The 24,484-nt window shown below is 34.7% G+C and overlaps 1 protein-coding gene across 6 annotated transcripts; it reads left to right on the forward strand.

Moving 5' to 3' along the window:
• The first annotated feature begins 4,173 nt into the window (after positions 1 to 4,173).
• On the forward strand, positions 4,174 to 19,769 carry LOC106069067 (uncharacterized). Of its 6 annotated transcripts, XM_056041484.1 has the most exons (11): positions 4,405 to 4,475; positions 4,728 to 4,774; positions 6,649 to 6,747; positions 9,554 to 9,671; positions 10,322 to 10,387; positions 10,548 to 10,828; positions 11,759 to 11,897; positions 13,417 to 13,479; positions 13,641 to 13,691; positions 14,579 to 14,644; positions 15,469 to 19,769. In XM_056041484.1, the coding sequence occupies exons 3-11, from the start codon at positions 6,649 to 6,651 to the stop codon at positions 16,350 to 16,352; spliced, it is 1,767 nt and encodes a 588-aa protein (XP_055897459.1). In that variant the 5' UTR covers positions 4,405 to 4,475; positions 4,728 to 4,774; the 3' UTR covers positions 16,353 to 19,769. The 6 variants fall into 6 exon arrangements, with proteins under 6 accessions (XP_055897460.1, XP_055897457.1, XP_055897459.1 ...); XM_056041485.1 differs by lacking the exons at positions 4,405 to 4,475; positions 4,728 to 4,774 and adding an exon at positions 4,174 to 4,363; XM_056041482.1 differs by lacking the exon at positions 4,728 to 4,774 and having other exon boundaries at positions 4,372 to 4,475.
• The last annotated feature ends 4,715 nt before the right edge of the window (positions 19,770 to 24,484 follow it).

A 24,484-nucleotide genomic window follows, 5' to 3' on the forward strand; every position in this document is an offset into this window, starting at 1 on the left:
ATTTTGGTGCTTGTGAGTCAGTAGAACAACTTTGAGAACCACTGATTTTGAATGAAACAGCAGTGTTGTATAAAATGTATTGAATTGAGATTACTTTTGCTAATGATTTATAAGAATGCAAACATTGTTGTTTGATTTGTTGCAATGTGATTTAAAAAACTATATGCTACAGAGGTAAATTTTATTATCTTTTATCTCAATCCACAAAATATTAAAGGAATGGCCTTTTGTTTCCAATAATAGAACAACAAATTTGTCAAATATTTCTATCCTATTGAAATAAAATGCATTATTAACCAATGTTCATAAGAATATTACCATTTTCTTTTCTTAATGCTAATTTACTGTTCAATGTTTCATTTTGTTTGACTACATGCAATTAATAATTTCAATGCAGTTTCTATTGCAAAAAAAACGTTTCAGTGATTCGTTGACTAGAAGAAGCGATTCGAGTTTCAATCTACAACGCAAAAATAGGTGTACAAAAAGTGCAGAACATTTGAAGTTGATTGCATACAATGCATGTGCGTAGCCAGAGGGGGTGTGGTTAACCCTCCCTCCCCCCCCCATCCGAAATGAAATCCCCCTCACGGGAGAGGGGGTGAAATTTTATGGTTGATTTTTGCTTTGATTTTGTTTATTCGGGTGAGATTTTAATGTTAAACCATCATTAGCGCCAACGCAGCCAAAGGGGTTTTGAGTTTAAAATCCCCTCGATGGGGTTTTGAGATTAACATCCCTTTCTTCTATAGGCCTAAAACAAAAAAAAATAATACAAACAACAGTCAACAAATTCCATGGGGGATTTTGAATTTAAATCTCCTCCGAAACTTTTTTTCGCCCGGAACCTCGCTCACAGCGCTCCCCTCAGAACCCCTGGCTTGAAAAAAAAGTAACATTGAAACATAACAACAACATACATAGTCCTAGATATTTAATAATTCAAATGAGATTTTAATAAATGTACTTGTAAATTATCCTATACTCAAGGTCAAATACGAGCAATTAATGAAAAACATCGGTCCTCGTGGTTCTTAAAGAAATCATTTAACTGAGCCAAAAGTCAATGTACTTTATTAATGAAATCATTTAACTGAGCCAAAAGTCAATGTACTTTATTAATGAAATCATTTAACTGAGCCAAAAGTCAATGTACTTTATTAATGAAATCATTTAACTGAGCCAAAAGTCAATGTACTTTATTAATGAGATCATTTAACTGAGCCAAAAGTCAATGTACTTTATTAATGAAATCATTTAACTGAGCCAAAAGTCAATGTACTTTATTAATGAAATCATTTAACTGAGCCAAAAGTCAATGTATTTTATTAATGAAATCATTTAACTGAGCCAAAAGTCAATGTACTTTATTAATGAAATCATTTAACTGAGCCAAAAGTCAATGTACTTTATTAATGAAATCATTTAACTGAGCCAAAAGTCAATGTATTTTATTAATGAAATCATTTAACTGAGCCAAAAGTCAATGTACTTTATTAATGAAATCATTTAACTGAGCCAAAAGTCAATGTACTTTATTAATGAAATCATTTAACTGAGCCAAAAGTCAAAGTATTTTATTAATGAAAACATTCCGAATGGCGTTAAAGAAAAAAAAACAACCTTTCAAGTACGTCACAATGCCTATTTAGACTAAAACAAATGTCACGAGAGAGTTGACGATGATCGATTGTAAGTTTAAAAAAAAAAACGAACTACTTTTATACCGCACAGTTTTCACACATCCTCATTAGACTATACACTTGACAACAATCTATATTACAATAAATAGAGGCCAGACTTAATTGTATTAAACAATTTGAACAAAATGTACACTTAAAATCCATTAAGAAAATAGTTTATCTTCTAACAGCTTAGGGGTGCAGATTTATTCATTATGTAGGCCTAAGCAGTAGTATCACATCAAGAAGTGAATCTGATGCGAATAGCATAAATGAACTATAACCCAGTAGTAGGCCTACTAATCCTGAGCTTAATATTGACCTAGATCTATATCTAGTAGATCTAGATTCTATTTATAGATTTATAGATCTAGTCTAGATTCTATTCTAGATTAGGCTATATATTTAGTTCTGGATCTTTATCAAAAGTCTATTTAGTATAGACCTAAACCTAGTCTATGATGGTTGCCTGGTCATGCGGTTTGCGCGCAGGACTGTCGTTTGGATTTGGTCCCGGGTTCAAACCCTGCCCGCTCCCATCCCCCGTCGTTCTGCGGGAGGTTTGGACAAGGAAGTTAACTATCTTCAAATCTGAAGGAACATCCGAAACATGTAAAACATTTTACAAACATTTTCTAGACCTAGTCTAGATTCTAGATCGAGATCTAGATTCTAGATCGACATCTAGATAGATCTAAATCTTCAAGAGTATAAATCCAGATCTAAACTAGATCTATATCATATCTAGAACTAGTCAAGAAATCTAGATCTTGTCTAGATCTAGATTCTATATATATTCTATATTCTGGATCTAGACTAGACCTGTTAAGTAGGTCTAAATAGTGTCTAGAGCGGTTATGATCAGGATTAGTAGGCCTATTTGTAGTTAATAGTGTATTAGCCTATGCTGTTAAAGTTGGGCAGGCCCCTTTTTTTTCTTACTACGTCTTCTCCAATATATTATTCGAAATTGTTGGGAAGAAGTAGGTATCTTGGAGCAGTGGCGTCTTTGGGGGGGGGGGGGCGAGGGTGTAGTCCGCATAGGTCGATACCATTTTGGGGATGACAATTATAACTCGGCAAAAGCAGACACATTGAAAAAAAAAATCTCAAGATATATGCCCAAATAAGCCTTAACACATCTAGATGGTAGTTTAAGTGTAAATGATACAGCACAACGTTATACCATTTAAAGTATAACAAAAGAAACCTTTTCATATGTTGTAAAGTCTGTTTATAATTTTAATTAAACATTATTGTAAAATGTGCAATAACATTTGAATAAATGTAATTAACATTGGGATTTTGCATTTGAGTAAAAATCAATAAAAGTAGGTAATCAGCTCACTGTATTAGTTCAGTGAAAAGAACTAGCTAGCAATAGTGTTCATTGAAACATATTGATGGGGAGGGAGCCTGAGCTACTGCACTAGGTGCCACAGACACTGTATCTGGAGGGTTCCATGCTAATCTTAGGTGATCACTTTGATTAGGGTCGTCTCTGAGTTTGTGAGATAACTCAAACTCTCTTTCTAATCTTGTTTATATAGAGTTTTCGCGTCGTTTAAGCAAGAAAATTAAATGTAAAATAAGTTACAAGAGCACTATCAAACATTCATTGGCATTAATTTGCATTAAAATAAATCTGGAATAACCCATTATAGATAGTAATTTTTTTTGCAATGTTTTGGAAGAAAAATAGTCGAAATCAAATTCTAAATTTCTTTTCGTTCTTTTTTCTTGCGAACAAAACGCAACGGACAGACACACCAACAGACGAAACACACAAAACTAAGCGTTTTTCATCCTGAAGGGGGCACTAACAAAAAATCTTATTATTTAAAACTTTTTTTGGGGGACTAATTAAGTACACTATCGCCGCTGATGGATAGGTCAGTGCAACAGCAACGGACTATTATTACTCTAGACCTGTGCTCAACACAAGCTGCTAATATCAAACACAATATCCAGTCTCCCAATGAGAAAGCGAACTTCCAGAATGCATCCCTGTTCAAGAAATCCAGGATCACCAGTGTCTCAGTTGGGGCTAACTGTAAAAAATCTAAATCAATATTTACTTCTACATAAGCTTCAAATACAACCGAGTTCCAATAAGTTGTACGACTTTAATACAAGCTCGAACGCTAAAGCCTTCTCAGGGGAAGTAATTCAACTAATACCACCGTATCTGTCAAGTACAATTTCTTTCCCTTGTTCGATATTAAGCCTAATAATAGTTAATGGAATAAATGTGTAAAATTTTAACTTGATCCGAGATTAGGTGTGGGGGAATAAGCCTCCATAAACTTTTTGCCAGACAGTCAGACAGACAGACAGTCTGACAGCTTAGTAAAAAATGCTTTCTAGAAAGAAAGGTGCAAATGGTAAATATCGACTATGTCTCATATGTAGGCCAAGGTCTATTCTACAAATCTAACAACATTTCCGCCCTCTTCGTAACACCTGAATCATGGACAAAAAGCCTTATCACGACTACATCCCTTTAGCTTGTTTAATGTTCAGCCTATCAAGTAGAGCTAAGTTAAACTAAGTTTTCGGCTCAATTTGAAAGAAAGTATTTTAATTTCGAATTTTGGTTACAAATCAAACCCTGATTGCATACAAGAAAAACAAAATAATATTACCATTTTCTAAGAAAAAGACAACATTTCCGAGAAAAAGTAAGTTGCTTCACCACTGTTACGTTAGTGCTATTTACTGATCCTGTTTAGATTGTTTATTTAGTTATCTGAGATACCAGTGAGTGGAAAAATGATACCGACATCTGGATGTGTATGAAGTTTTTTTTATTTCGACACATGTAACCGTTATCATGAACATATTGAAAGAACAGCAAATTAACACACATTACTCTTAGGCCTAGTATTATTAATAGTATTATTGTTCATTACTTCTGTATAGTGCTGCTATGCTCTCTCAATTGCTATTATTTGCTTAAATAATTAAAAATACATTTAATATGTTTAGAGAAAATCCTTGCGTTTAATATAGACTAAATAAACATAAACTTCCTTACTGTAATAGGAGCAACTCTTCAGTACAGGACTGTTTCTAACTAAAAGATTTAGAAGGTAGGTTGTTTCCACCAAAGCTTAAACAAAAATAACTCACACTTTGACATCTTTCAATCTTATTTGAATATACTCTTCTTTTTGTTCATTGGGTCACGGCTGAGGTAATTTATAAAGCACATTGAACTTGTATAAAATATAGTCTAATTGAAACAAAATTCTATTGATCAAATATAGCGGGAGGTGTAAACAAATAAGCTAAAATTAAAATAACAATCAAAATATAAGACATAGTTTAAAAAAAGAAAGCTTATAAAATGATAATGACTCCACATTTAGAGCCTTCGATGTCAAACAAAATGAACCAATTACCACTGTTTAATATTTTTTTTTTGTATTAATAAGTGTTTTGTTATTACAAATTGTTGGAATGTTTCAACTTGATCCGAGAACGGAAAGTGGGAGAAATGACGTGTTCAAACATTGTACCAGACAAATAGTGCTTATAAGCTTTGTAATTAAACATAAACACGTAGCTTACACAGAAACAATGGAAACAATTATTTGGAGTAATAGGTCTGACAATCAAAATCAATGTTTGAAACTGAGTTTGTGTAAAGCTCTATAAATAACAATCTTAATCATTGTAATTTATAGAGTGCTGTTAACAGACATATTGTAGGCTCAAGGCGCCTACTCGCGGTTGGGACTCTCCCTGGCCTGAACCAGCTACTATAGCACAGCGCAGGACATGCCACTATTCCGTTGGTTCATATTCAACATTTTTTTTATGCTAAACGGGTGGGAAGGGGGAATGAGGAAACATTGTCTTATATTCTTATAATCTTATTGACTGCCACAGACTTACTGAGCTCCGTCTTGATAAGTTCTTGACCTGTTCGGTAAAGTTTGATGATGATGTGAGAGTAGAAATAGACCGAACGTTGCTATTCGAGATGTCTCTAGTTAAGACCAGCGTTTATAAAAGAGTCGATACAATTGGTTCGATTCACTCATTCTTGTTGAGTTGATTCGTTAAACTCTAAGAATTTATGTTCTTGACTTTGTTCTACGAATGATTCATTCCTAAATGTGTTGTGTTTATGTGAGAACAAGAAATCCACAGGAATTTATTATCAAAACAGAAAACATTGAGACGAGTACGCGCTACACCGACAAGCAAGAAATAGTTGGATTACAAATACAGTTCAGTTACTACCATTTTTGTTGGGTTAAATATCAATCTTTTAGACAGTTTCTATGTTAATTTACGTTTCCCAGGTTCCGTCAGACGAAGCGTAGTGGCTGAGTGATAAAGTGCTTGACTTTCGAACTAAAGGTCCAGGAATCAAATCCCGGTGAAATCTGGGTTTTGAATTTCGATTTTTTTAGGGAGCCTTGACAATGGTTGGGAACAAGTAAAGGCGGGTGGTCGTTGTGCTGGCCACATGACACCCTCGTTAACCGTAGGCCATAGTAAAAAAAAGTAAAGTTCCCCTTTTAGACCTTGTGGTCTATAGGGCAGATGATGTAAATGTCATCTGATTCTGTGGCCTACGGTTAACAATGGTATCATGTGGCCAGCACAACGACCAACCGCCTTTATTTTCCCCAAACTAATGTCAGGTACCCATTAGATCTGGGTGGACTTAGAGGCGCCCAAGGATCCCGAAATAAAAATCTCGGTCTTCACCAGGATTCGAACCCGGGACTCCCGGATCAGAAGCCAAGCGCTTTATCGCTCAGCCACCGCGCCTCCGTAGGCCATAGTAACAGATGACTATTACATCACCGCAGGGTCTCCAACTGGAACACTTTCCTTTGGGAAATAAGATTTAAAAAATATTTAATGTTTCCTGATAAACCAAAAGGTTATAGGTATTTGATGTATAGAAGTTTACACTTCATAATAAAATTATTTTTGATTTTTTTAGATGAGACCCTACAAACAATTGCTTGATATTTTAACCAATCTGTACAATCTAGAAACAGTAAAGAACAAGTTACAAAATATGATTGTAGCTATTGAATTGGTAAGCTGCATATTTTTACTTTCATTTCTAATTAATTTTTTGTTTTGTTTTAGGTAAGAGTCTATTCTTTTACATTCTATAAATTACTAGTTAACAATACTCTTATTACTGCCTTATAATTGACCCGGTAAATCGTCACGAATTATAAGGTAAGCTTTATAATTTTAAACATAATGTCACGATCGAGAGACTAAACCATAGCTATACTAACCAATAACAAGAAAAAAGATAAAAAATACTTTAAAAAAAAAACAACTTATACGAAGTGTAATTGTATCAATTAGTTTGGATGAGTCATGTAAGTAAATTTGTAATTGATTTTACCAATTGTTTTTGTTTAGTGATATTTAGCTTTCTCACTACGCTGTAATCCTATCACTTATCTGGACCAGTTAGGAAGAAAAGAAGGGGGTATATGGGGGAATTAAACCGTAATTGTTTTTTTTACAGAATTATATAAAAGGGGGGGGGGCGACTCAAATTCGAGCTCATGGCTCAAGCCTCCTCAAGCCGACATAACTAACCACTCTGCTAGTGAGGTGCTTAGGACTAGAGAAGGTTGTAAAGTAAAAAATTGTTTGTTTCAAACTTACTTAAAAATACATGAACTATCTTTTACGACCTCTAATAGAGACTAATTCACTTTATACCTCACTTTATACATCCACTTCAGTGAAGTATTATGTCTTTCCCTTGTTCGAGATACCAAACAGAATAATTATTTACCAATTGTTAATTAACTAATTGTTTCTTTAAAAAAAAAATGATTCTTGTGTTGTCCAGTAAAACAAAAAATGGTGCAAAATTTGCAGATAGATTCGAGAATGAATATCAGAGAAATAACGTGTACAAAGATTTTACCAGACAGATTGAGTTGATATAAGCTTTGTAAAAAGCAAATGACCAGCACAGAGCTGTGGAGCGCATTACAACAGGACAAGACACAGAAAAAAATGTATGGTCACCCACCGACTTTACTTGTCCCTAAACGTCTAGGCACAATCTTGCTTCCGGAAAAGGATGGTCTTTAGAGCAAAAAAATAAATTGGACGTATGGTGCGAATCCTTTTTACTTTAATCATAATCTCAGAGCAAGAAGCACTTTTATTTTCTCTTTTTTAAACGCAATGATTATTAAAAATATTTTTACTTTATTTTCACATTTTGTGTCCCCTCAAGCCAAGCATTATGGGAATGGCACAAACTTTTAACAGCTCTTTAAAACATTTTTTTATTAAACGTATAAATATTTGTTTTACACATTTATAAAAATATGTGTACATTAAATTCATTTTGAATTTTAAAAAAATGCAAGAAGAGAGTAGAGAGATACATTGCATAGATTTGTACAGTTTAAAAGACCAAGACTAGTCCCTCCTATTCAGACACAATTTATAGGAACGCCCACTATTTCCTATTTTTATCATTTATCTTTAAGGAAGATCTAGCTAGTGACCAGCTAGTCTATTGATGACACGCAAATCAATCCTTACAAAACACAAAACACACACACATTAAGACCAACATAACTTTCCTCTGAATAGCAGTATCGTAGGTAAAAAAAATATACTAAGTGTCGAAAGTTTAAAATGACTCGGAGCTATTGATTTGAACGAAAGAATAAGACCTAAATTACTGGCCACCATTGCACAGTCCATGTTAACCCTTGTGAAGCTTGAATCTGATAGCAAAGACAAAGACATACCTCTTAGTACTCAAAATTAGGTGAGCTCCTAGGTTATGACAATATTCTCGTATATCCTTGCATGATTACATTTAGATTGCAAGCTAAGACTATGGTGCCCTATTACAAGATCATTAAAACTCACTAAAACATTCTGCATGGAAGAGTAGCAGGGAAAAGAAATATAGGTAGATAAAAGTAGCAGGGAAAATAAATATAGGTAGATAAAAGTAGCAGAGAAAAGAAATATAGGTAGATAAAAGTAGCAGAATAAAAAAAATATAAGTAGATAAAAGTAGCAGAGAAAAGAAATATAGGTAGATAAAAGTAGCAGAGAAAAGAAATATAGGTAGATAAAAGTAAAGGGAAAAGAAATATAGGTAGATAAAAGAAGCGACGGTAATACAACAGAAAGACTGACGGGCCGACAAATTAATGAATTAATGATTATCTAATCCTGTCAACAAAAAGAGTCGAATGGAGAGAGACAGTTGACAGATCATGTAGATCCTAAGTAGTACCCCAATGATCTAATAGATTTTGGGACCGTTGACTGTGATCTTAAAGCTATATTTTCTATCTACAGTAAGAAGTTATTATAATTATTATAGTTCGTCCATCGTGGTTCGATGATGACCACTTTGTCATCCAGGGAGCTGAGGGCTTTTCACTAGGGTTTTATGCCTCCTCATGTGGCTGTTGAGACCTATGTGAGCCCAAAATGTTTGGCCGCACACTGGGCAGGTTATTCCAGCTGGAGCTAGTGTCGTGGGCCTTGCTTTTCTTCTCTGACGTTTTTCTTCTGCAAGCGTGGTTCTCTTTTCCTCAGCAACCTGTGCGCCAGTTTCCACAGTGTGACGCCATGACGCTCTGTCATGTGCCTCTCTCTCCAAGTTGTCTAAGTCTATGCTGAACGCCTTCAGAGAAGCTTTGATGGTGTCCCTGAAGCGCTTTCTTTGACCACCTTGCGAGCGCTTTCCTTCGCTAAGCGAAGGACAGTAAGAAGTAAATTTCAATCAACGACCTTGAACACACTCACACAAAAGACACTTTTTTTTTATAATCCTTATAAATTTTAGATATTTCTTAAGATAATTTTATGGTTTAAATTTTTAAATTTAGATCAAAACAAAAGGTGACTCATGGATCGAAGAAAAAGAAACATCAACCTACCAAGAAATAAAACAGTTTATTACTGACCAAACATCAGAAGTACTCCAGTGTTGTTTTACTATGACAGGTAAGTTGATTTTACAGACTTCGAAAGGAAAAAATCCACGATCAGTTCTGTGTAATATGTCTGTTCGTCCTTCCCTACGTCTCATTTAGATCTCAAAATCAGGACAAGTGATATTTTGCAGCTTGCACAGTTCTAGCCCAAACGGCTACCTTTTGGTGTCTGAAAGCAAACCGTTCAAATTTTGAATTTAATTATGTGTCACACATTGGAAAACTAAAGTTGCATCTTAGGTTACAAACCCAAAAATATTAATGGCTCATTATTTTATGTTTCATTCAATTCAATAAGTTATTATTTGCAACAATTGTTTAAAAAAAAGGAGCTATCCTCCTATCTGCCTATAGACTGTCTTTCTTTCTACTTATTTATATATAGAGATGGATATTTACATAAATATATTGAAAGAAAGCCATTTACGTTTTGTCATTTGCAATTGCGGATAAACGCCACATTCCGAAAAGGTTTTTAATACTTATTTTTAATACCAAGTACCAAGATAGTCTTCTGTACCTGTTCAAAACTTGATAAAAAGAAAACTGTTGGAGATAAATTGAAAACAAAGTAATTAAGTGTGCCTAAAAATGTGCTTATTTACTACGAGTAGTAAACTAGTCCCATAATTAAATAAAATAATTAATTTTAAATTTCAGAACAATTTCATAATGGTAACAAGACTATCTGTTTCAAAGTTTCTCATCCTGATCCTGATTGTGACGGCAAGTGAAAAACATTTAGGTTCAAGTATTTTACTTAAGCAACTCTTAGGTTTAGACTAGAATGTAAGGATAACATATACTTAAGGTATAGATTAAAAGCTGTATTAAATGACTCTAATATAGAGCAGGTGATTAAATGTAGATCTTTACATTTTTTTAGAGTCACAAATAAAAAGATTAAATGAAAATTTGGACAAATTACAATGTGAAGTGACAGTAAAAGATAAACAGATTGATAAGCTACTAAAGCTGCTTACAGCCCAGTCTACGGTGTCCAATGATATACACACATTAGACGGAAATGTTCTGGAATTTAGAGCAGACATTATGAAAGAACTGCATGACGATCGTAGTTTGACCGCACTACTACACACGAAATGTGATGCTATTTCCAAAGATGTTAATGATTACAAGAAACAGGAAGCAATGAAGGATAGAATGGTGAACCTTTAATTGTTTATAAGTAGATTACGTTATTAAGAGTTATCACTAAAGAATGCCTGGTTTTTATTTTTCTAAATGTACATAAGGTAAGGGGAGGGTAAAATCACAAAACATGCTTAGGATATAGAGTTTTTGCAAGGTTATAAAACAAATTATAGATTTAAATATAAATAAATAAATAAATAAAAATTTCCTATACATATGTTACCGGCGAAGTGCGAAATGCAGGCATTTTATAGAAAGCAGGGCGTCTTTAGACAAAAAAAAAAAGACAAAACGTGAGACCCATTGAAGTTTACCAGATACGTCCAAACCCATTGGAGGACAATAAAAACGATAAAGCATTTTAAGGGGAGGACAGAAAAAAAGCAATAAGACAAAGTCATTGTTAAAACAATACACGTATAAGCACTTTTTTCAATGGCTAAATATATGTCAATATTTCATATAAACATTAATTACATGGAAGCCTTGTTTAACACGAAAAATGTACATGTGTTTTCTATGGTCACCACAACAAAAGGTTATATCAGCTTCATCAATATCTAGTCAAGTGATTCCTTCTTGGTAAATCGTTTTAGCCTTGATTACAAAGTAAACCTATTTTCTTTCATTCATACAACACAATATGACACATCTTTTTGAGACAACTTTTTACCAAGTACAATTATGCCGTACAAAACATGCACACTTAAGACAGTCGTATTTAAACATACTCCACACTTTGCCTGAAGCAGTTGTAGGCATACTATACAATGTGTAGGAAAGTACGAAACGGAAAAATCAGTTCTCACTTTGCCAGGACTTTTCATGAATGCCTAGGCATTCTAAAGAATGCCAGCTTTCGCACTTTTCCGGTCACACACACACACACATAAAGGGGCCTATATATATATATATATATATATATATTCTTTCTGTTCTTAGCTGGAGTATGTCAGTAGCAAGACCGATACTATTGTCAAACAACAAGATGATTTAAAAGCAAAAGTAGAAACTATTTTACAAAATCAAGAGGATTTTAGTTTCCAGATGGACAAATTCAAACACAAGTGTGATTGTATTGGTAAATTTTATAAACTCTAAAAACTAAGTATTATTTGATTTGTTTAAACATTTTCAGCACATTTTCAAAATGTTTGTTTCCAATAACTAAAATGGATCACAGTATTAAACAAGATTACAAGAGGCAGCCACTATATCAATAACATATTGTCTAGACTAGCATAATTATGTAAATTAAGCATATAAAATATTTTAATGGTATTTAAATATAGACGGTATTAGGCCATATCTGTAAAAGAATCAAGATAAACAGCTTATCAAATGGTTTAGCTATATAAATTTTATTAGCGGCTCCCGAAAGGGGAATAGTCGCTATTAGGTTTGTGGGGAATGTCTGTCCGTCTGTTCGTCCCGTATAGATCTCGTAATCCAGAAAAGATATAGAAAAACTCGACATCATGATGTTTTAGACCTTTCAAAGTTCTGATGCAACGGCTACTTTTTTCTTTTCTGAAAGCGAATAATCTAATTATTAAAATCAACAATGCAGACTATTTAGTAAGGGAGATGACCATTTAAATCAATGTTTAAAATCTGCTTTAGATTCTTTGTCAAAAAAAAATTATTTTAAATTTTATTGCTGAATTGAATATTTTCTGTCATACTAATTACTACGATTACAAAAGAACATGTTTACTTTGTTTTTTAAAGAGAAACAATCTTTTTAGTATACAATTAAGTGGAACATAATTTAAAACAACAATTAAAAAGTAGTGTACCATATTATAAACGTGACTTGCACGGCACCATAAAATACACAATGTTTAGTCCTTTTGTGTTACACCATTTAGCTTCACCTACAACTTCATCTATCTCTTGGTCTGTTGGAACGTTGGGGTACCACTTAAGATCCGTCAACCGTCTTTCTCCATTTCTCTCTGCCCTTGGTAGAATTTCATTCCCTGACAGGCCTGTCCATTCTTTGATGCTCTCTTTCCATCGCTTTCTCTGTCTTCCTCTTTGTCTTCTTCCTGGTACTGTTCCCTGAATGAATGAGCCCTGAGTACTTTGTGATGTGGCTCTAGAGTTTGGGTTTGTTGACAATGGTTAGCAGGTCATCGTGGGGTCCAATCGCTGTATTAATCCTGTTTCTAATTTCTTCATTCGTGATGTGGACTTTGTTAGTGACACCCAGGATATGTCCTTCATAACTATCAGTTCATTGAATACATATGATTATTAACAATGTAATAAAAATAACGTTAATAAATCTCCGTATCCTGTGGTATCAAGTCGTTAGTCGACATAACAGTACAACAATATCAACAACACCTTCGACATGAGCACGTCTCTTCTTTTTGTATCGACGGAGATAGGGCTGTAGTTGTTGATAGTTTGTAGTTCATAGTTTCTGATATTTTTTTCTGAAAATATTGAAACCTGCAATTTTACCTGCCTGAGCGGACCACTTCAGAGGCCGATTTTGAGTTCGTGTTTCCACACTAACTATCTTTGTAACATTGTTATTCTTCTTCTTATTATTATTATTATGTATTAACTTTAATACTTAAATTATTTAGCTGAAGGAGTTGATACTAGAAATGTTCCGAAGAATCCTCTCAGTGCAGTGAATAAAAACCAATGTAAGTACAAAGCTTTATTTTTCTTTTTTTTTCAAATGGAATCTAACCTCATAAGCATTTCAATTTAAATGTACACTGACATTTTACAAACAACATAAAGACTTAATCTCTCGCAGTTGTATTATTACTCAAATTTAATTTCATTTTTTTTCATTCATTAGCTCGTAACACACAACAAGTAAAAAAAAGTACAAGACTACAAGAGCCCTCAGGTTAGTCAAACAATCACCGTGCTGTATCAAACTAACAATAATGGACCAACATAACTAGAGATTTCATAAACAATGCCTTAAACCATTGCATCTGTAACACCTATTATAGTAAAGTAAATTTAACACTAGTAGAAGGGAAAAATATAATTCCTACTTTATACATTTGAGCAAACTTTGTAAGAACTATTATTTTGCTCTAAATAACTCATGAAAGATAGAAAATAAAAAAATATTTTTTTTTACCCTCAACCTAATCCCCCTCCCAAAAAAAAAATAGTTCTGATTAATCGGATGTATAAAACTAATAAACCAATAGACCCAGACGAGTGTACAAAATGAACGTCAATTAATTTTACTCTATAATTATGAATAGCTTCGGGAATACCCTCTGACATGTGTGTTCAAGATAAAAATGTTTTGTACACCAGACCTCATTTAATTTTCACATTATTATATTCCTATAAAACATAACGGTTAAACCAGAGTTTCCGTATGTGGTCAATCAGCTAATTTTTTGTTTCTCAAAGATATACATAAGCTGTCAACATTTCTAGGAAAATGGTTAGAGCAGTTGTTGACATCTGCTTCCACCCCGGTTCCGTTTATTTCAATTATTGAAAACTATTGCAAAATACATTTTGAATATAATAACTTATGTTTTAATACACACTCACACACACACACGCACACACACACATATATATATATATATATATATATATATATATATATATATATATATATATATATATAATGTAGTGCATATATTTAGGTATAAAATATTGGAACTAATTATTTACAAAGTTGACTTATTGAGATTGACCTAAAAAAAACAGTTTTTGTAATGTGTGAAGAACAATGTCGGATGTGTATATTTTCTATTTCAGAATTTGTATGTAAAGTAACAGGGCTGTCCGATGTTCAATGTGTGAGACACTGTCCTCATATTATAGGTAGAAAAACGATTTCTGACTAACTATTTCTTCAAGAATTCTTTATAGTTTTCAATATATCTAAATGCTACTTTAATATCTGTTTTTAAATCAGAGTTAGATATAAAGAATCTATAATGTAGAAGCGTTCTGAGTGCGCTCTGATCCAATGGACAGATAAAGGAAGAAGCGTTCAATAAGCACAACTCAGCTCAAGCAAGAGTTCAAACTTGAGCCCGTCTTAATACATAGTCAAGTGATTTATTATATTAAGTATCATATCCCGTCCATCATCTGTAGGTAATACGTTATTTGTATTAAGAAGTTAATTAATTATTTAGTAAAATGTAAAAGTAAAGTTCCCTTTTCAGACCTTGTGATCTATAGGCCAAAGGATGTAAATGTCTAATGTTTCTGTTGCCCACGCTTAACGTTGGTGCCATGTGGCCAGGACAACGACCAACCGCCTTTTTCCAACTTGTATTAGGTACCCATTAGAGCTGGGTGAACTCAGAGGCGCCCAAAAGATCCCAAAATCAAACATCCAAGTCCTCACCAGCGTTCATCTGTACCAAAGATCCCCAGTTAGGAAGCCAAGCTCTTTATTACTCAGCCACCTCGCCCCCAATGAATTAATGGAATGTGCGAAAAAAAACAACCTTTGGTTACCTATTAAGTGAGCTTGAGTTCCAATCCCGACTCGAGTTGTGTTTGCTGAAAGAAAACTTCTTCCAAATACCCCATCACATGCCTAGAGAAGAGATTCCACAATAGCGTACCGAGCAAGCAATAGCATAAAAGATGCGCTGTCTAAAAATAATGTTGAAAGTTTCTGTCTTCAACAGGTCATCACGAGCAACAAGTGTCAGGCAACATAGAAGCTGACCTATATAAACATTTCACCAGCTGCACTAAAAATCCAGGTCATAAAGACTTCATACCAGTTGATACATTTAAAATGATACATCTACCCAAAGGTCACCGAAACAAAGATTTGTTTGAGTTGATCAAAGCCGTGGTTGAGCTGACAGTTAGAGTTAACGTCACGCGGACCAGCCCACACAGGCCAATGTTTTGGCCGAACACAACGGTTCCATATTTTTGTAGACATCTGAGAGGAAGTAAACATTTGAGGGGCGGGAGTGGGATGATCAACGAGGTCATCAAGTCAACGGAAGGAGCATGCCCGTGTGATACATGTCAACAATCAGGCAATCCGAGCACAGACTGGTGGAAGATTCGAGTGGGAACAGCGGCCAATTTAGTTTTCGGTGCCACGGAGGCAAACAGCGCGACTTTAACTTTGTTCTATGACAACAAAGAGAGCTCAGAGGTCAATGTCAAGGTTGTGACCACAGATTTTTATAAATATATAAATCGTGACGTTAGTTGGTTTTACTGCGTGACATGCGACCAGAAACTTGCTGCTGATCTTTCAAAAGGTGTACAACATTACTACGATCTTATAAAGAAAAATTTTGAAATGTACTTAGAATCTAGAGACGATTGCAAGTTGATGTTTATAGTGTCACACCCTCATGGGTGTTATAAACAAATTAGTATTGGTCAATGGAAAGATAAAATTAGAATGAGTGACGGTTCACACAGGTTTACCTACTTAACATGCACATGTCCAGGAAGTACAGGAGCCGCTGTCCACTTGGTGGGATATGGGCGGCATGCTCACTCTGGAAGTTTAACATCTGGACTTAATTATAGCAGTGACTAGTTAGTTATACTTCATACGCAATAAGAAATAAAAGAAACACTGTAACCTAAAACAAGGCTTTATTAAACTAGAACGACACATGAACTGACGAAAGAGACTTGGACAGTAGCACACTAAATCAATGTTGTGAACACATTCTCACGACGTTACACAAACATAAACAAATAGTAACTATTTCACCACATTCACCCCGCCTAGAATTAAAATAGCAAGTAAAGTAATATAGTAGGCCGTAGTATAAATAAATTAGAGTACTAGTACCACAGTAGATCAATAAATTGTGCCAACAATTATTAGTTCTTATGTAAACAATAGTGAATAGCGACACAAGTAAACATAAAACCAAAATTAGTAGCATGATAGATAAACAATTACTAGTTTCTGTTTTAAGCAATAACAAATAGTGTAGTAAGTAAACATAAACTCTAGTATCAGTAGCTAGAGATAAACAATGCCAGTTTATGTAGTCAGTATAAGTAGTGCAATAGAGAAACAACTCTAGACTCTATAGTTCGGTCTGGTTCTTCTCTCTCTTAAGTTGTAACGGGGTTGACTATCCTGTTCTACAGTTTGCGAGTCACGAGTGAGTTCCTGAGCGTCAAGTGGGGTATGATGGTTCTGTGTATTTTCATGAGGAAGCGCTCAGAGGTCCTCAGAACCTTCCAGGGGTTCTTTCCTTTCTTGTATCACCGTAGGGGTGTTGACTGGTACTTCCGTGTTTTGAGCTTCTGGAGGATATTCATTATCCTCACCCTGAGCGAAGAACGAAGGTTCACTTGTTGTTGTGGATGGGGATGGGGAGGGAGGTTCAGAATAGATGTTATACGCCATGGCATGGTTATGGGCGAATTCAAGTTGTCTTGCCTCTTCATAGGCGCACTGTAGATTTAGAGTAGATTTCTCTAAGAGTCGCAGCCTTATGCTGTTTGAAGCCAGTCCAGTAATGAAGGCGTCTCTTATGAAGATGTCTCTGTGTTCTTCAGCGGTGACAGCTTTGAAGTCACAGTCTTTGGCCATACTTTTAAGCTTAAGTAGGAAGGAGTCAACGGTTTGTCCGTTCTCTTGTCGACATAGAGTTATTATGTGCCGTGCAAAAATTTCGTTTTTAGGCTTCACGTAGACATTTTGTAGAACTTTGATTGATTCTTCGAACGTGGTACACTCACTTATGTACTGAAATACGCTCGAAGAAACGTAGTTTTCAAGTAATTTCTTTTTGACAATCTCGCAGTGAGAGAATGAGGAAATGAAATTCTTAAATATTCTGAGCCAGTGCAGCCACTTCTCGGCAGCCGATGGCGAGTTAGACTCTATGTCTTGCGTTTTTGGCTTAAATAGACGCTCCATTTGTATAACTTTTTTTACTTACAGACTGAGAATAGTGTTGAACGAAAATCCAAATAAGATCCACGAGACACATAGATCTATAGAATTGAACATTTCTAGTTTAATAAATTGTAATAAGAAATAAAGGAACACTGAAGAGTAACCTAAAACAAGGCTTTATTAAACTAGAACGACACATGAACTGACGAAAGAGTCTTGGACAGTAGCACACTAAATCAATGTTGTGAACACATTCTCACAACATAAACAAAAAGTAACTATTTCACCACAAGAGCGTAAAAACATAAATATACTATATACATTTTTTGTTTCCTTAAATATCCGTTGTAACAATTATTATTTTTACGTTTAACAAGTTAACCTTTAAAAAATATCACGTGATATATTTTTTTTAGATATTCCATCAGTTAAAAAAAAGGAACTTTAAATTCCATGTATAGTCACGTGAAATTACACAAATTACAAAATATATATTCATGCTTTCTTTTTGCCATGAAAAGAAACATAAGAGTTCTGAAATCATTTTTATCCATCACGGTATAATAAATTAATATTGTGAAAAATTTCGTATTCTGAGCATTTGACTATATTAGGTTGTATTCGTGAATTATTGTTACACGTTGTAAGTATTATAGATAATTTTGATAATTAAGTTTTCATTTTTTTGTCTTTTAATGTAGTATATTTTGATAAACGTGCATAAGGGACAAAAATCAAACATTGTAAGAACAATTAGATGTTTCTAGCTCTTTCAAATAAAGCCACGTGTTACAGTTATTATCATCATTAAAAATTCTCATTTCAGATTGTATCCATGTAGCCTATAACTGTAATTAACATCTTCAAATTTAAATACAATGTATGATTTTATTGACTTTCAAAATTGTTTGAAACTTCATATATATTGTTAGAACCCTGTTCGCGAAGGGGTAGTTGTGTGAGTTTAATCAGATAACAGGGCCGGCCCGAACTATTATGGGATCCTATGCGAAACGGATTGCGCGGGGCCCAGTCTGGGTAGAGATAAGGATAAAAAGGGAAAATTAAGATTTTGAATAAAAAAATAAATTCGTCTTTGCAATACATTTTATTAAAATGAAAGCTGAATTTTTTTTATCGCGGATAGGATTGGCGTTTTCCATGTTAAATGACACCTTAAAATGACAGTTTTGTCTATTTTTAACAAGATTTCGGGATATTTTAATAATTTCGGATTTCCAGGAGCTCCTGGAAAATCAGAAGGCCGCGGTTATAATGGTTTAATTTAATAATTTACACCTAGAATTAACGCCAGGCATATGAAAGTGCAGGCCCACCGCGGCCGCTTAGGTTGCATAGGCCTAAGGCCGGCCCTGTCAGATGACAAAGATAACCCAGGTCAGTGCTAGACGAGCGGTCAACAGTGACGAGTGGCGACGCGGAAACGTTTCAGAACAGATCTGAATACTCAGGTTACTGCAAAACTACCACTCAAGGCCAACCTTATCTTTAAATCAGTATCAGCTTTTTTTTTAAAGTATTTTTTTTTTATCTTAAAATCTTTAAAGTTCTGTAAACTCAGAGTTTATGTTGTATCATGGAAGCCGTGTTACCAACGTAGATGATTTTTGTAAGACTGTGCCTATAAAGTTATTTAATAACTATTGAGTGGTTATGTTTATCTGTTTAACTCAAAGGTACTCTGTCAAATCATACATTATATGATACTATGCCTTTACATATTGTGACATTGTAGACGCGTCAAGGTCTAAGAGAAGTGTAAACAGACGAGTTTATCGATATAATGGCATTTCGAAGTTTCGGGTTTCTACGTAGTAGATGAAATATGTAAAGGAGATAATTAGTTTCTAATAGCAGGATTTTGTAATGTTTTAAGTCTAGGAGCCTATAAATAGTGTAGATAAGCTTAATATCGGTGTCCATCAGTTAATAAGTTTCAAATTTCACGTTAAGTCTACTTTTGAGAAACTAATATTTGAAATTAAATACATCATATTTTCAAAGTGTATGTTAAAGCTTTTAATGATTTCTACTTGAGAAATGAATTAAAATCCTTTTAATTTTTTTAAAGATGAACTTTGTTATTTATTGAACTGAACAAAGATGGTCGGACATACTTTGGATTGCACTTCTGAAAAGACCAAGACATAGAAACACACTATTCCGTGATAATAAATGTTACTGTCTGGCCCACATTATGATTATATGGAAAGAATGCTCTAATAATGTCAAATTAACAGAGAGACAACACTAGAATCAATAAACAAAATATACCAATTAATTAACTACTGGTAATTAATTATTTTGCTTGGTATCTCATACAAGGGAAATAAATTGTACTTGACTGATGTGTTGGTATAGGCTGAATTAGTCCCATTTAAAGGTCGCCGCGTTAAATATTTGAAGCTAACAATAGATACCTATACAGCGAATTGATAAAGCTAAAAGCATGAAACAGAGCTAAACAAAAGCAAATGGTAAAAATATTTGTAATATTTATTGTTAGTCTAAATCTATAACAAATTTAATTACATTACTAATTCAAACAAATTGATAGAATTAAGCTTGGTTTAAGATTTTTTTACATATATTTTATAAGTTATTTTTATTTATTTCAATGATGGTGAAATATTTTAACAAGCCCCTAACTTATTTTTTAGCCCGTGAATTATTGTATTAGTTACTATGAAATAAAACAGCCCTATCTCCTTCTATTTCCTTCTCTGACATAGACTCATTGACTTGATTTGGAAGGACCCACGCAAGCACACATGTTTTTAGCATGTGAATTCTTGTATCACTTTCAATTATATGCCCCCCCCCCCTTCTCTCGCTTTCTCGCCCACAACAAAAAAGTTATACCTAAGCAAAATCTCTGACTTCACTTCGGATTCTCAATTCAATATTAATATATCATCTGTTGCATTTCGACCGTAACCCTACTAGCGGACCCCCACAAACACCCGCTTTTACACTTTCGTCCTTATTTTCTATAATGAAAACCCTTCAACACACTTTTCAGCTTTTGAATTCTATATATAGTACCTTTGAAGTTTTTTTTCTTCTTCTTTGCATCTTTAATAACAAAGTAATGTACGGTATTAGACAGTGTTAACATTTAATCAGCAAGTAATGTACGGTATTAGACACTGTTAACATTTAATCAGCAAGTAATGTACGGTATTAGACACTGTTAACATTTAATCAGCAAGTAATGTACGGTATTAGACACTGTTAACATTTAATCAGCAAGTAATGTACGGTATTAGACACTGTTAACATTTAGTCAGCAAGTAATGTACGGTATTAGACACTGTTAACATTTAGTCAGCAAGTAATGTACGGTATTAGACACTGTTAACATTTAGTCAGCAAGTAATGTACGGTATTAGACACTGTTAACATTTAATCAGCAAGTAATGTACGGTATTAGACACTGTTAACATTTAATCAGCAAGTAATGTACGGTATTAGACACTGTTAACATTTAATCAGCAAGTAATGTACGGTATTAGACACTGTTAACATTTAATCAGCAAGTAATGTACGGTATTAGACACTGTTAACATTTAATCAGCAAGTAATGTACGGTATTAGACACTGTTAACATTTAATCAGCAAGTAATGTACGGTATTAGACACTGTTAACATTTAATCAGCAAGTAATGTACGGTATTAGACACTGTTAACATTTAATCAGCAAGTAATGTACGGTATTAGACACTGTTAACATTTAATCAGCAAGTAATGTACGGTATTAGACACTGTTAACATTTAATCAGCAAGTAATGTACGGTATTAGACACTGTTAACATTTAATCAGCAAGTAATGTACGGTATTAGACACTGTTAACATTTAATCAGCAAGTAATGTACGGTATTAGACACTGTTAACATTTAATCAGCAAGTAATGTACGGTATTAGACACTGTTAACATTTAATCAGCAAGTAATGTACGGTATTAGACACTGTTAACATTTAATCAGCAAGTAATGTACGGTATTAGACACTGTTAACATTTAATCAGCAAGTAATGTACGGTATTAGACACTGTTAACATTTAATCAGCAAGTAATGTACGGTATTAGACACTGTTAACATTTAATCAGCAAGTAATGTACGGTATTAGACACTGTTAACATTTAATCAGCAAGTAATGTACGGTATTAGACACTGTTAACATTTAGTCCGACATTTTGTTTAAGGCCTAGAGGAAAAATAAAACATTTTCCAAATGCCCAGATTGGATGCGAAACTAATTTCATTATGCAGTTATTAGTGATATTAAGAATCTAGGACTACGTCTGTTTTTACTTGGTTACAATATTACTTTTATCAATCAAAACAACACCATGGTTTGAACATTCTCTCTCCAGAGGTAAATCCGGTGAGGCCTGCCTTTTAATTAGTCCAACATCACAGACTCTCTTTGAAATATTTTTTTGATCAATCATTACAATCTGTCCATCATTATGACAGTCTTTCTTTCCGAAAGAAACAATCTTATGTTTTCCTTGTGTTATGAGTTATTTTTAAAGTTCTGCCGGACTAAAATTAAAATAAAATACTTTACAAACTGTTTGCATAATTAATATTATAAGCGCCGTAGCTCTCACGTACACTAGCCGTGGACGAAAAATGACATAAATGTAAAGCTGTTATCACTTCCCTTGGATCTAGGACTCTAGGACAACTAAGGAAGCTGTTATCACTTCCCTTGGATCTAGGACAACTAAGGAAGCTGTTATCACTTCCCTTGGATCTAGGACAACTAAGGAAGCTGTTATCACTTCCCTTGGATCTAGGACAACTAAGGAAGCTGTTATCACTTGCCTTGGATCTAGGACAACTAAGGAAGCTGTTATCACTTCCCTTGGATCTAGGACAACTAAGGAAGCTGTTATCACTTCCCTTGGATCTAGGACAACTAAGGAAGCTGTTATCACTTGCCTTGGATCTAGGACAACTAAGGAAGCTGTTATCACTTCCCTTGGATCTAGGACAACTAAGGAAGCTGTTATCACTTCCCTTGGATCTAGGACAACTAAGGAAGCTGTTATCACTTCCCTTGGATCTAGGACAACTAAGATATTTTCATGATCAAAACCGCAGAGTTTAAATTTACCCGAGACACTATTTGTTTAAATCTCAATTGTGAATATTACTTTTCTTTTTAAAACCGAGACATATCGAAGAGTAAAGGCACAAGAAAAATGCGTTTTACCCTCTAGGCCTGAAACTGATGGCCGATGAAACGTGTGCGAAATCTAATACCTTGTGACAAGTCAAAAACTCGCTGTCAGAGTCACTCTAAATTATCACAGCATTAATTATTATTTTTCATTATTTATTTATTTTATTTTAATTATTTGTCCATCCTACCCCTAAATCATTCACCCGCCACACCTTTTCCGCTCCAGGCTAGACCTAGTTGACCACATTGGAGATAGCTAGGCCACGTCTTTCGATTTATCTTCCCTTGACCGGGGCAAAGATACGCACAGTCTTTGATCTTATCGGCAGGATGTCTGACAGCCGCAGTGGACACCACCTTGGTTTGAATGCAAGCTAATCCTTCTCCCCCCCCCCTTCTCTCACGTCTCTCTTTGATCTAAGGGATTACCCTGGTCAACACACCGCGTGATATTCCAAGGTGCGACTCCCACCTCGAGTCAAATCCACCCACGTGTAAGATAAATCTTAGCCTTGGACATTTCCTGTGTCCGCCCGCACTTTCCAGGCTTATATAAAGTAAACCAACTCAAGCCAGACCCTTTTTCATTTCTCATTCGAGCTGAGCTATCGAGTCTGGACTATCTCATTTATTCTCTCTCCTAGAGGAATACCTGGTGCCTCCCTCAGGTGTCTGCCTATTTAGGTGCTTAGTGCTATTCAGCACTGTATTTGCTATCAAGAATCACCTATCGCCTATTTGCCTACTGGCCTATCTATGTGCTTAGTGCTATTCAGCACTGCACTTTCCTATTGAGCATCATCTACCGCCTACGGAGATCTACTCAACTCTACTACTTGGCGCTATCGGCATTGCCCGCCTATTCGACAGCCCACCTGTCAAGCTATTAGGCGCGACGTCCCTATAGAGTCAGATCTGTGCGAGACGTCATAGCTACGCCAACCCTCTGCAACTCACTGGACATATCCTGTTAACTACACTGCCCACGGCAGATCAGCTCTGCCCGCAGTAACCTTGTGCCCACGGTATCCGGCCACCCGCCATACTGTGCCCACTACAGATACTAGAACTTGGGACTGAGACTCCACAAGAACTATATCGCCGGCGTCCCTCTATCCGCTAGAGCGCCACCTCCAGCTGCAGAACCTCAAGCCAGGACACAGCCAGCTGCGACATCAACAGGACAACCAGCTAAGTCAGAGGACAAAGTGACATACTCTCTTATTATGTGCAAAAGTGATGATTAAACATAGAATATACTAGAGATAGATGCAAACCCTCCCCCTTTTTATTATTATATGTATATTTATGTAAATAAATATCCTTTATTTTAACTTTTGTATCTATCTTTCATTGCTTTGTCTCGTTGCGTGTCTGCTCCCGATTCATATGCTGATAAGTGGGGGTGTGATAGCTTTAAAAATAATCATCCCCTAGACATAAAACGTGCCAAACACACGTCACATTTCCCCACCTGTCACATACCTCACATTGATTGCCTTGTGATTAAAGAATGCAACATAGAATACAATAAATATTTCGATATTGATTTGAGAAATCAGAGACTGTACGTAATACTAATGATTTTCT

Source organism: Biomphalaria glabrata, chromosome 9, assembly GCF_947242115.1.
Source record: "Biomphalaria glabrata chromosome 9, xgBioGlab47.1, whole genome shotgun sequence".
In the NCBI taxonomy this organism is placed as follows: Eukaryota; Metazoa; Mollusca; class Gastropoda; family Planorbidae; genus Biomphalaria; species Biomphalaria glabrata.

Bases quoted from the DNA above. Each gene is read 5' to 3' on its own strand.
- LOC106069067 (XM_056041482.1), top strand. From the start codon at position 4,455: ATGATACCGACATCTGGATGT. The intron at 4,476-6,648 runs GTATGAAGTTTT...TGATTTTTTTAG, and splicing joins TGATACCGACATCTGGATGT to ATGAGACCCTACAAACAATT. The intron at 6,748-9,553 runs GTAAGCTGCATA...TTTTAAATTTAG, and splicing joins TGATTGTAGCTATTGAATTG to ATCAAAACAAAAGGTGACTC.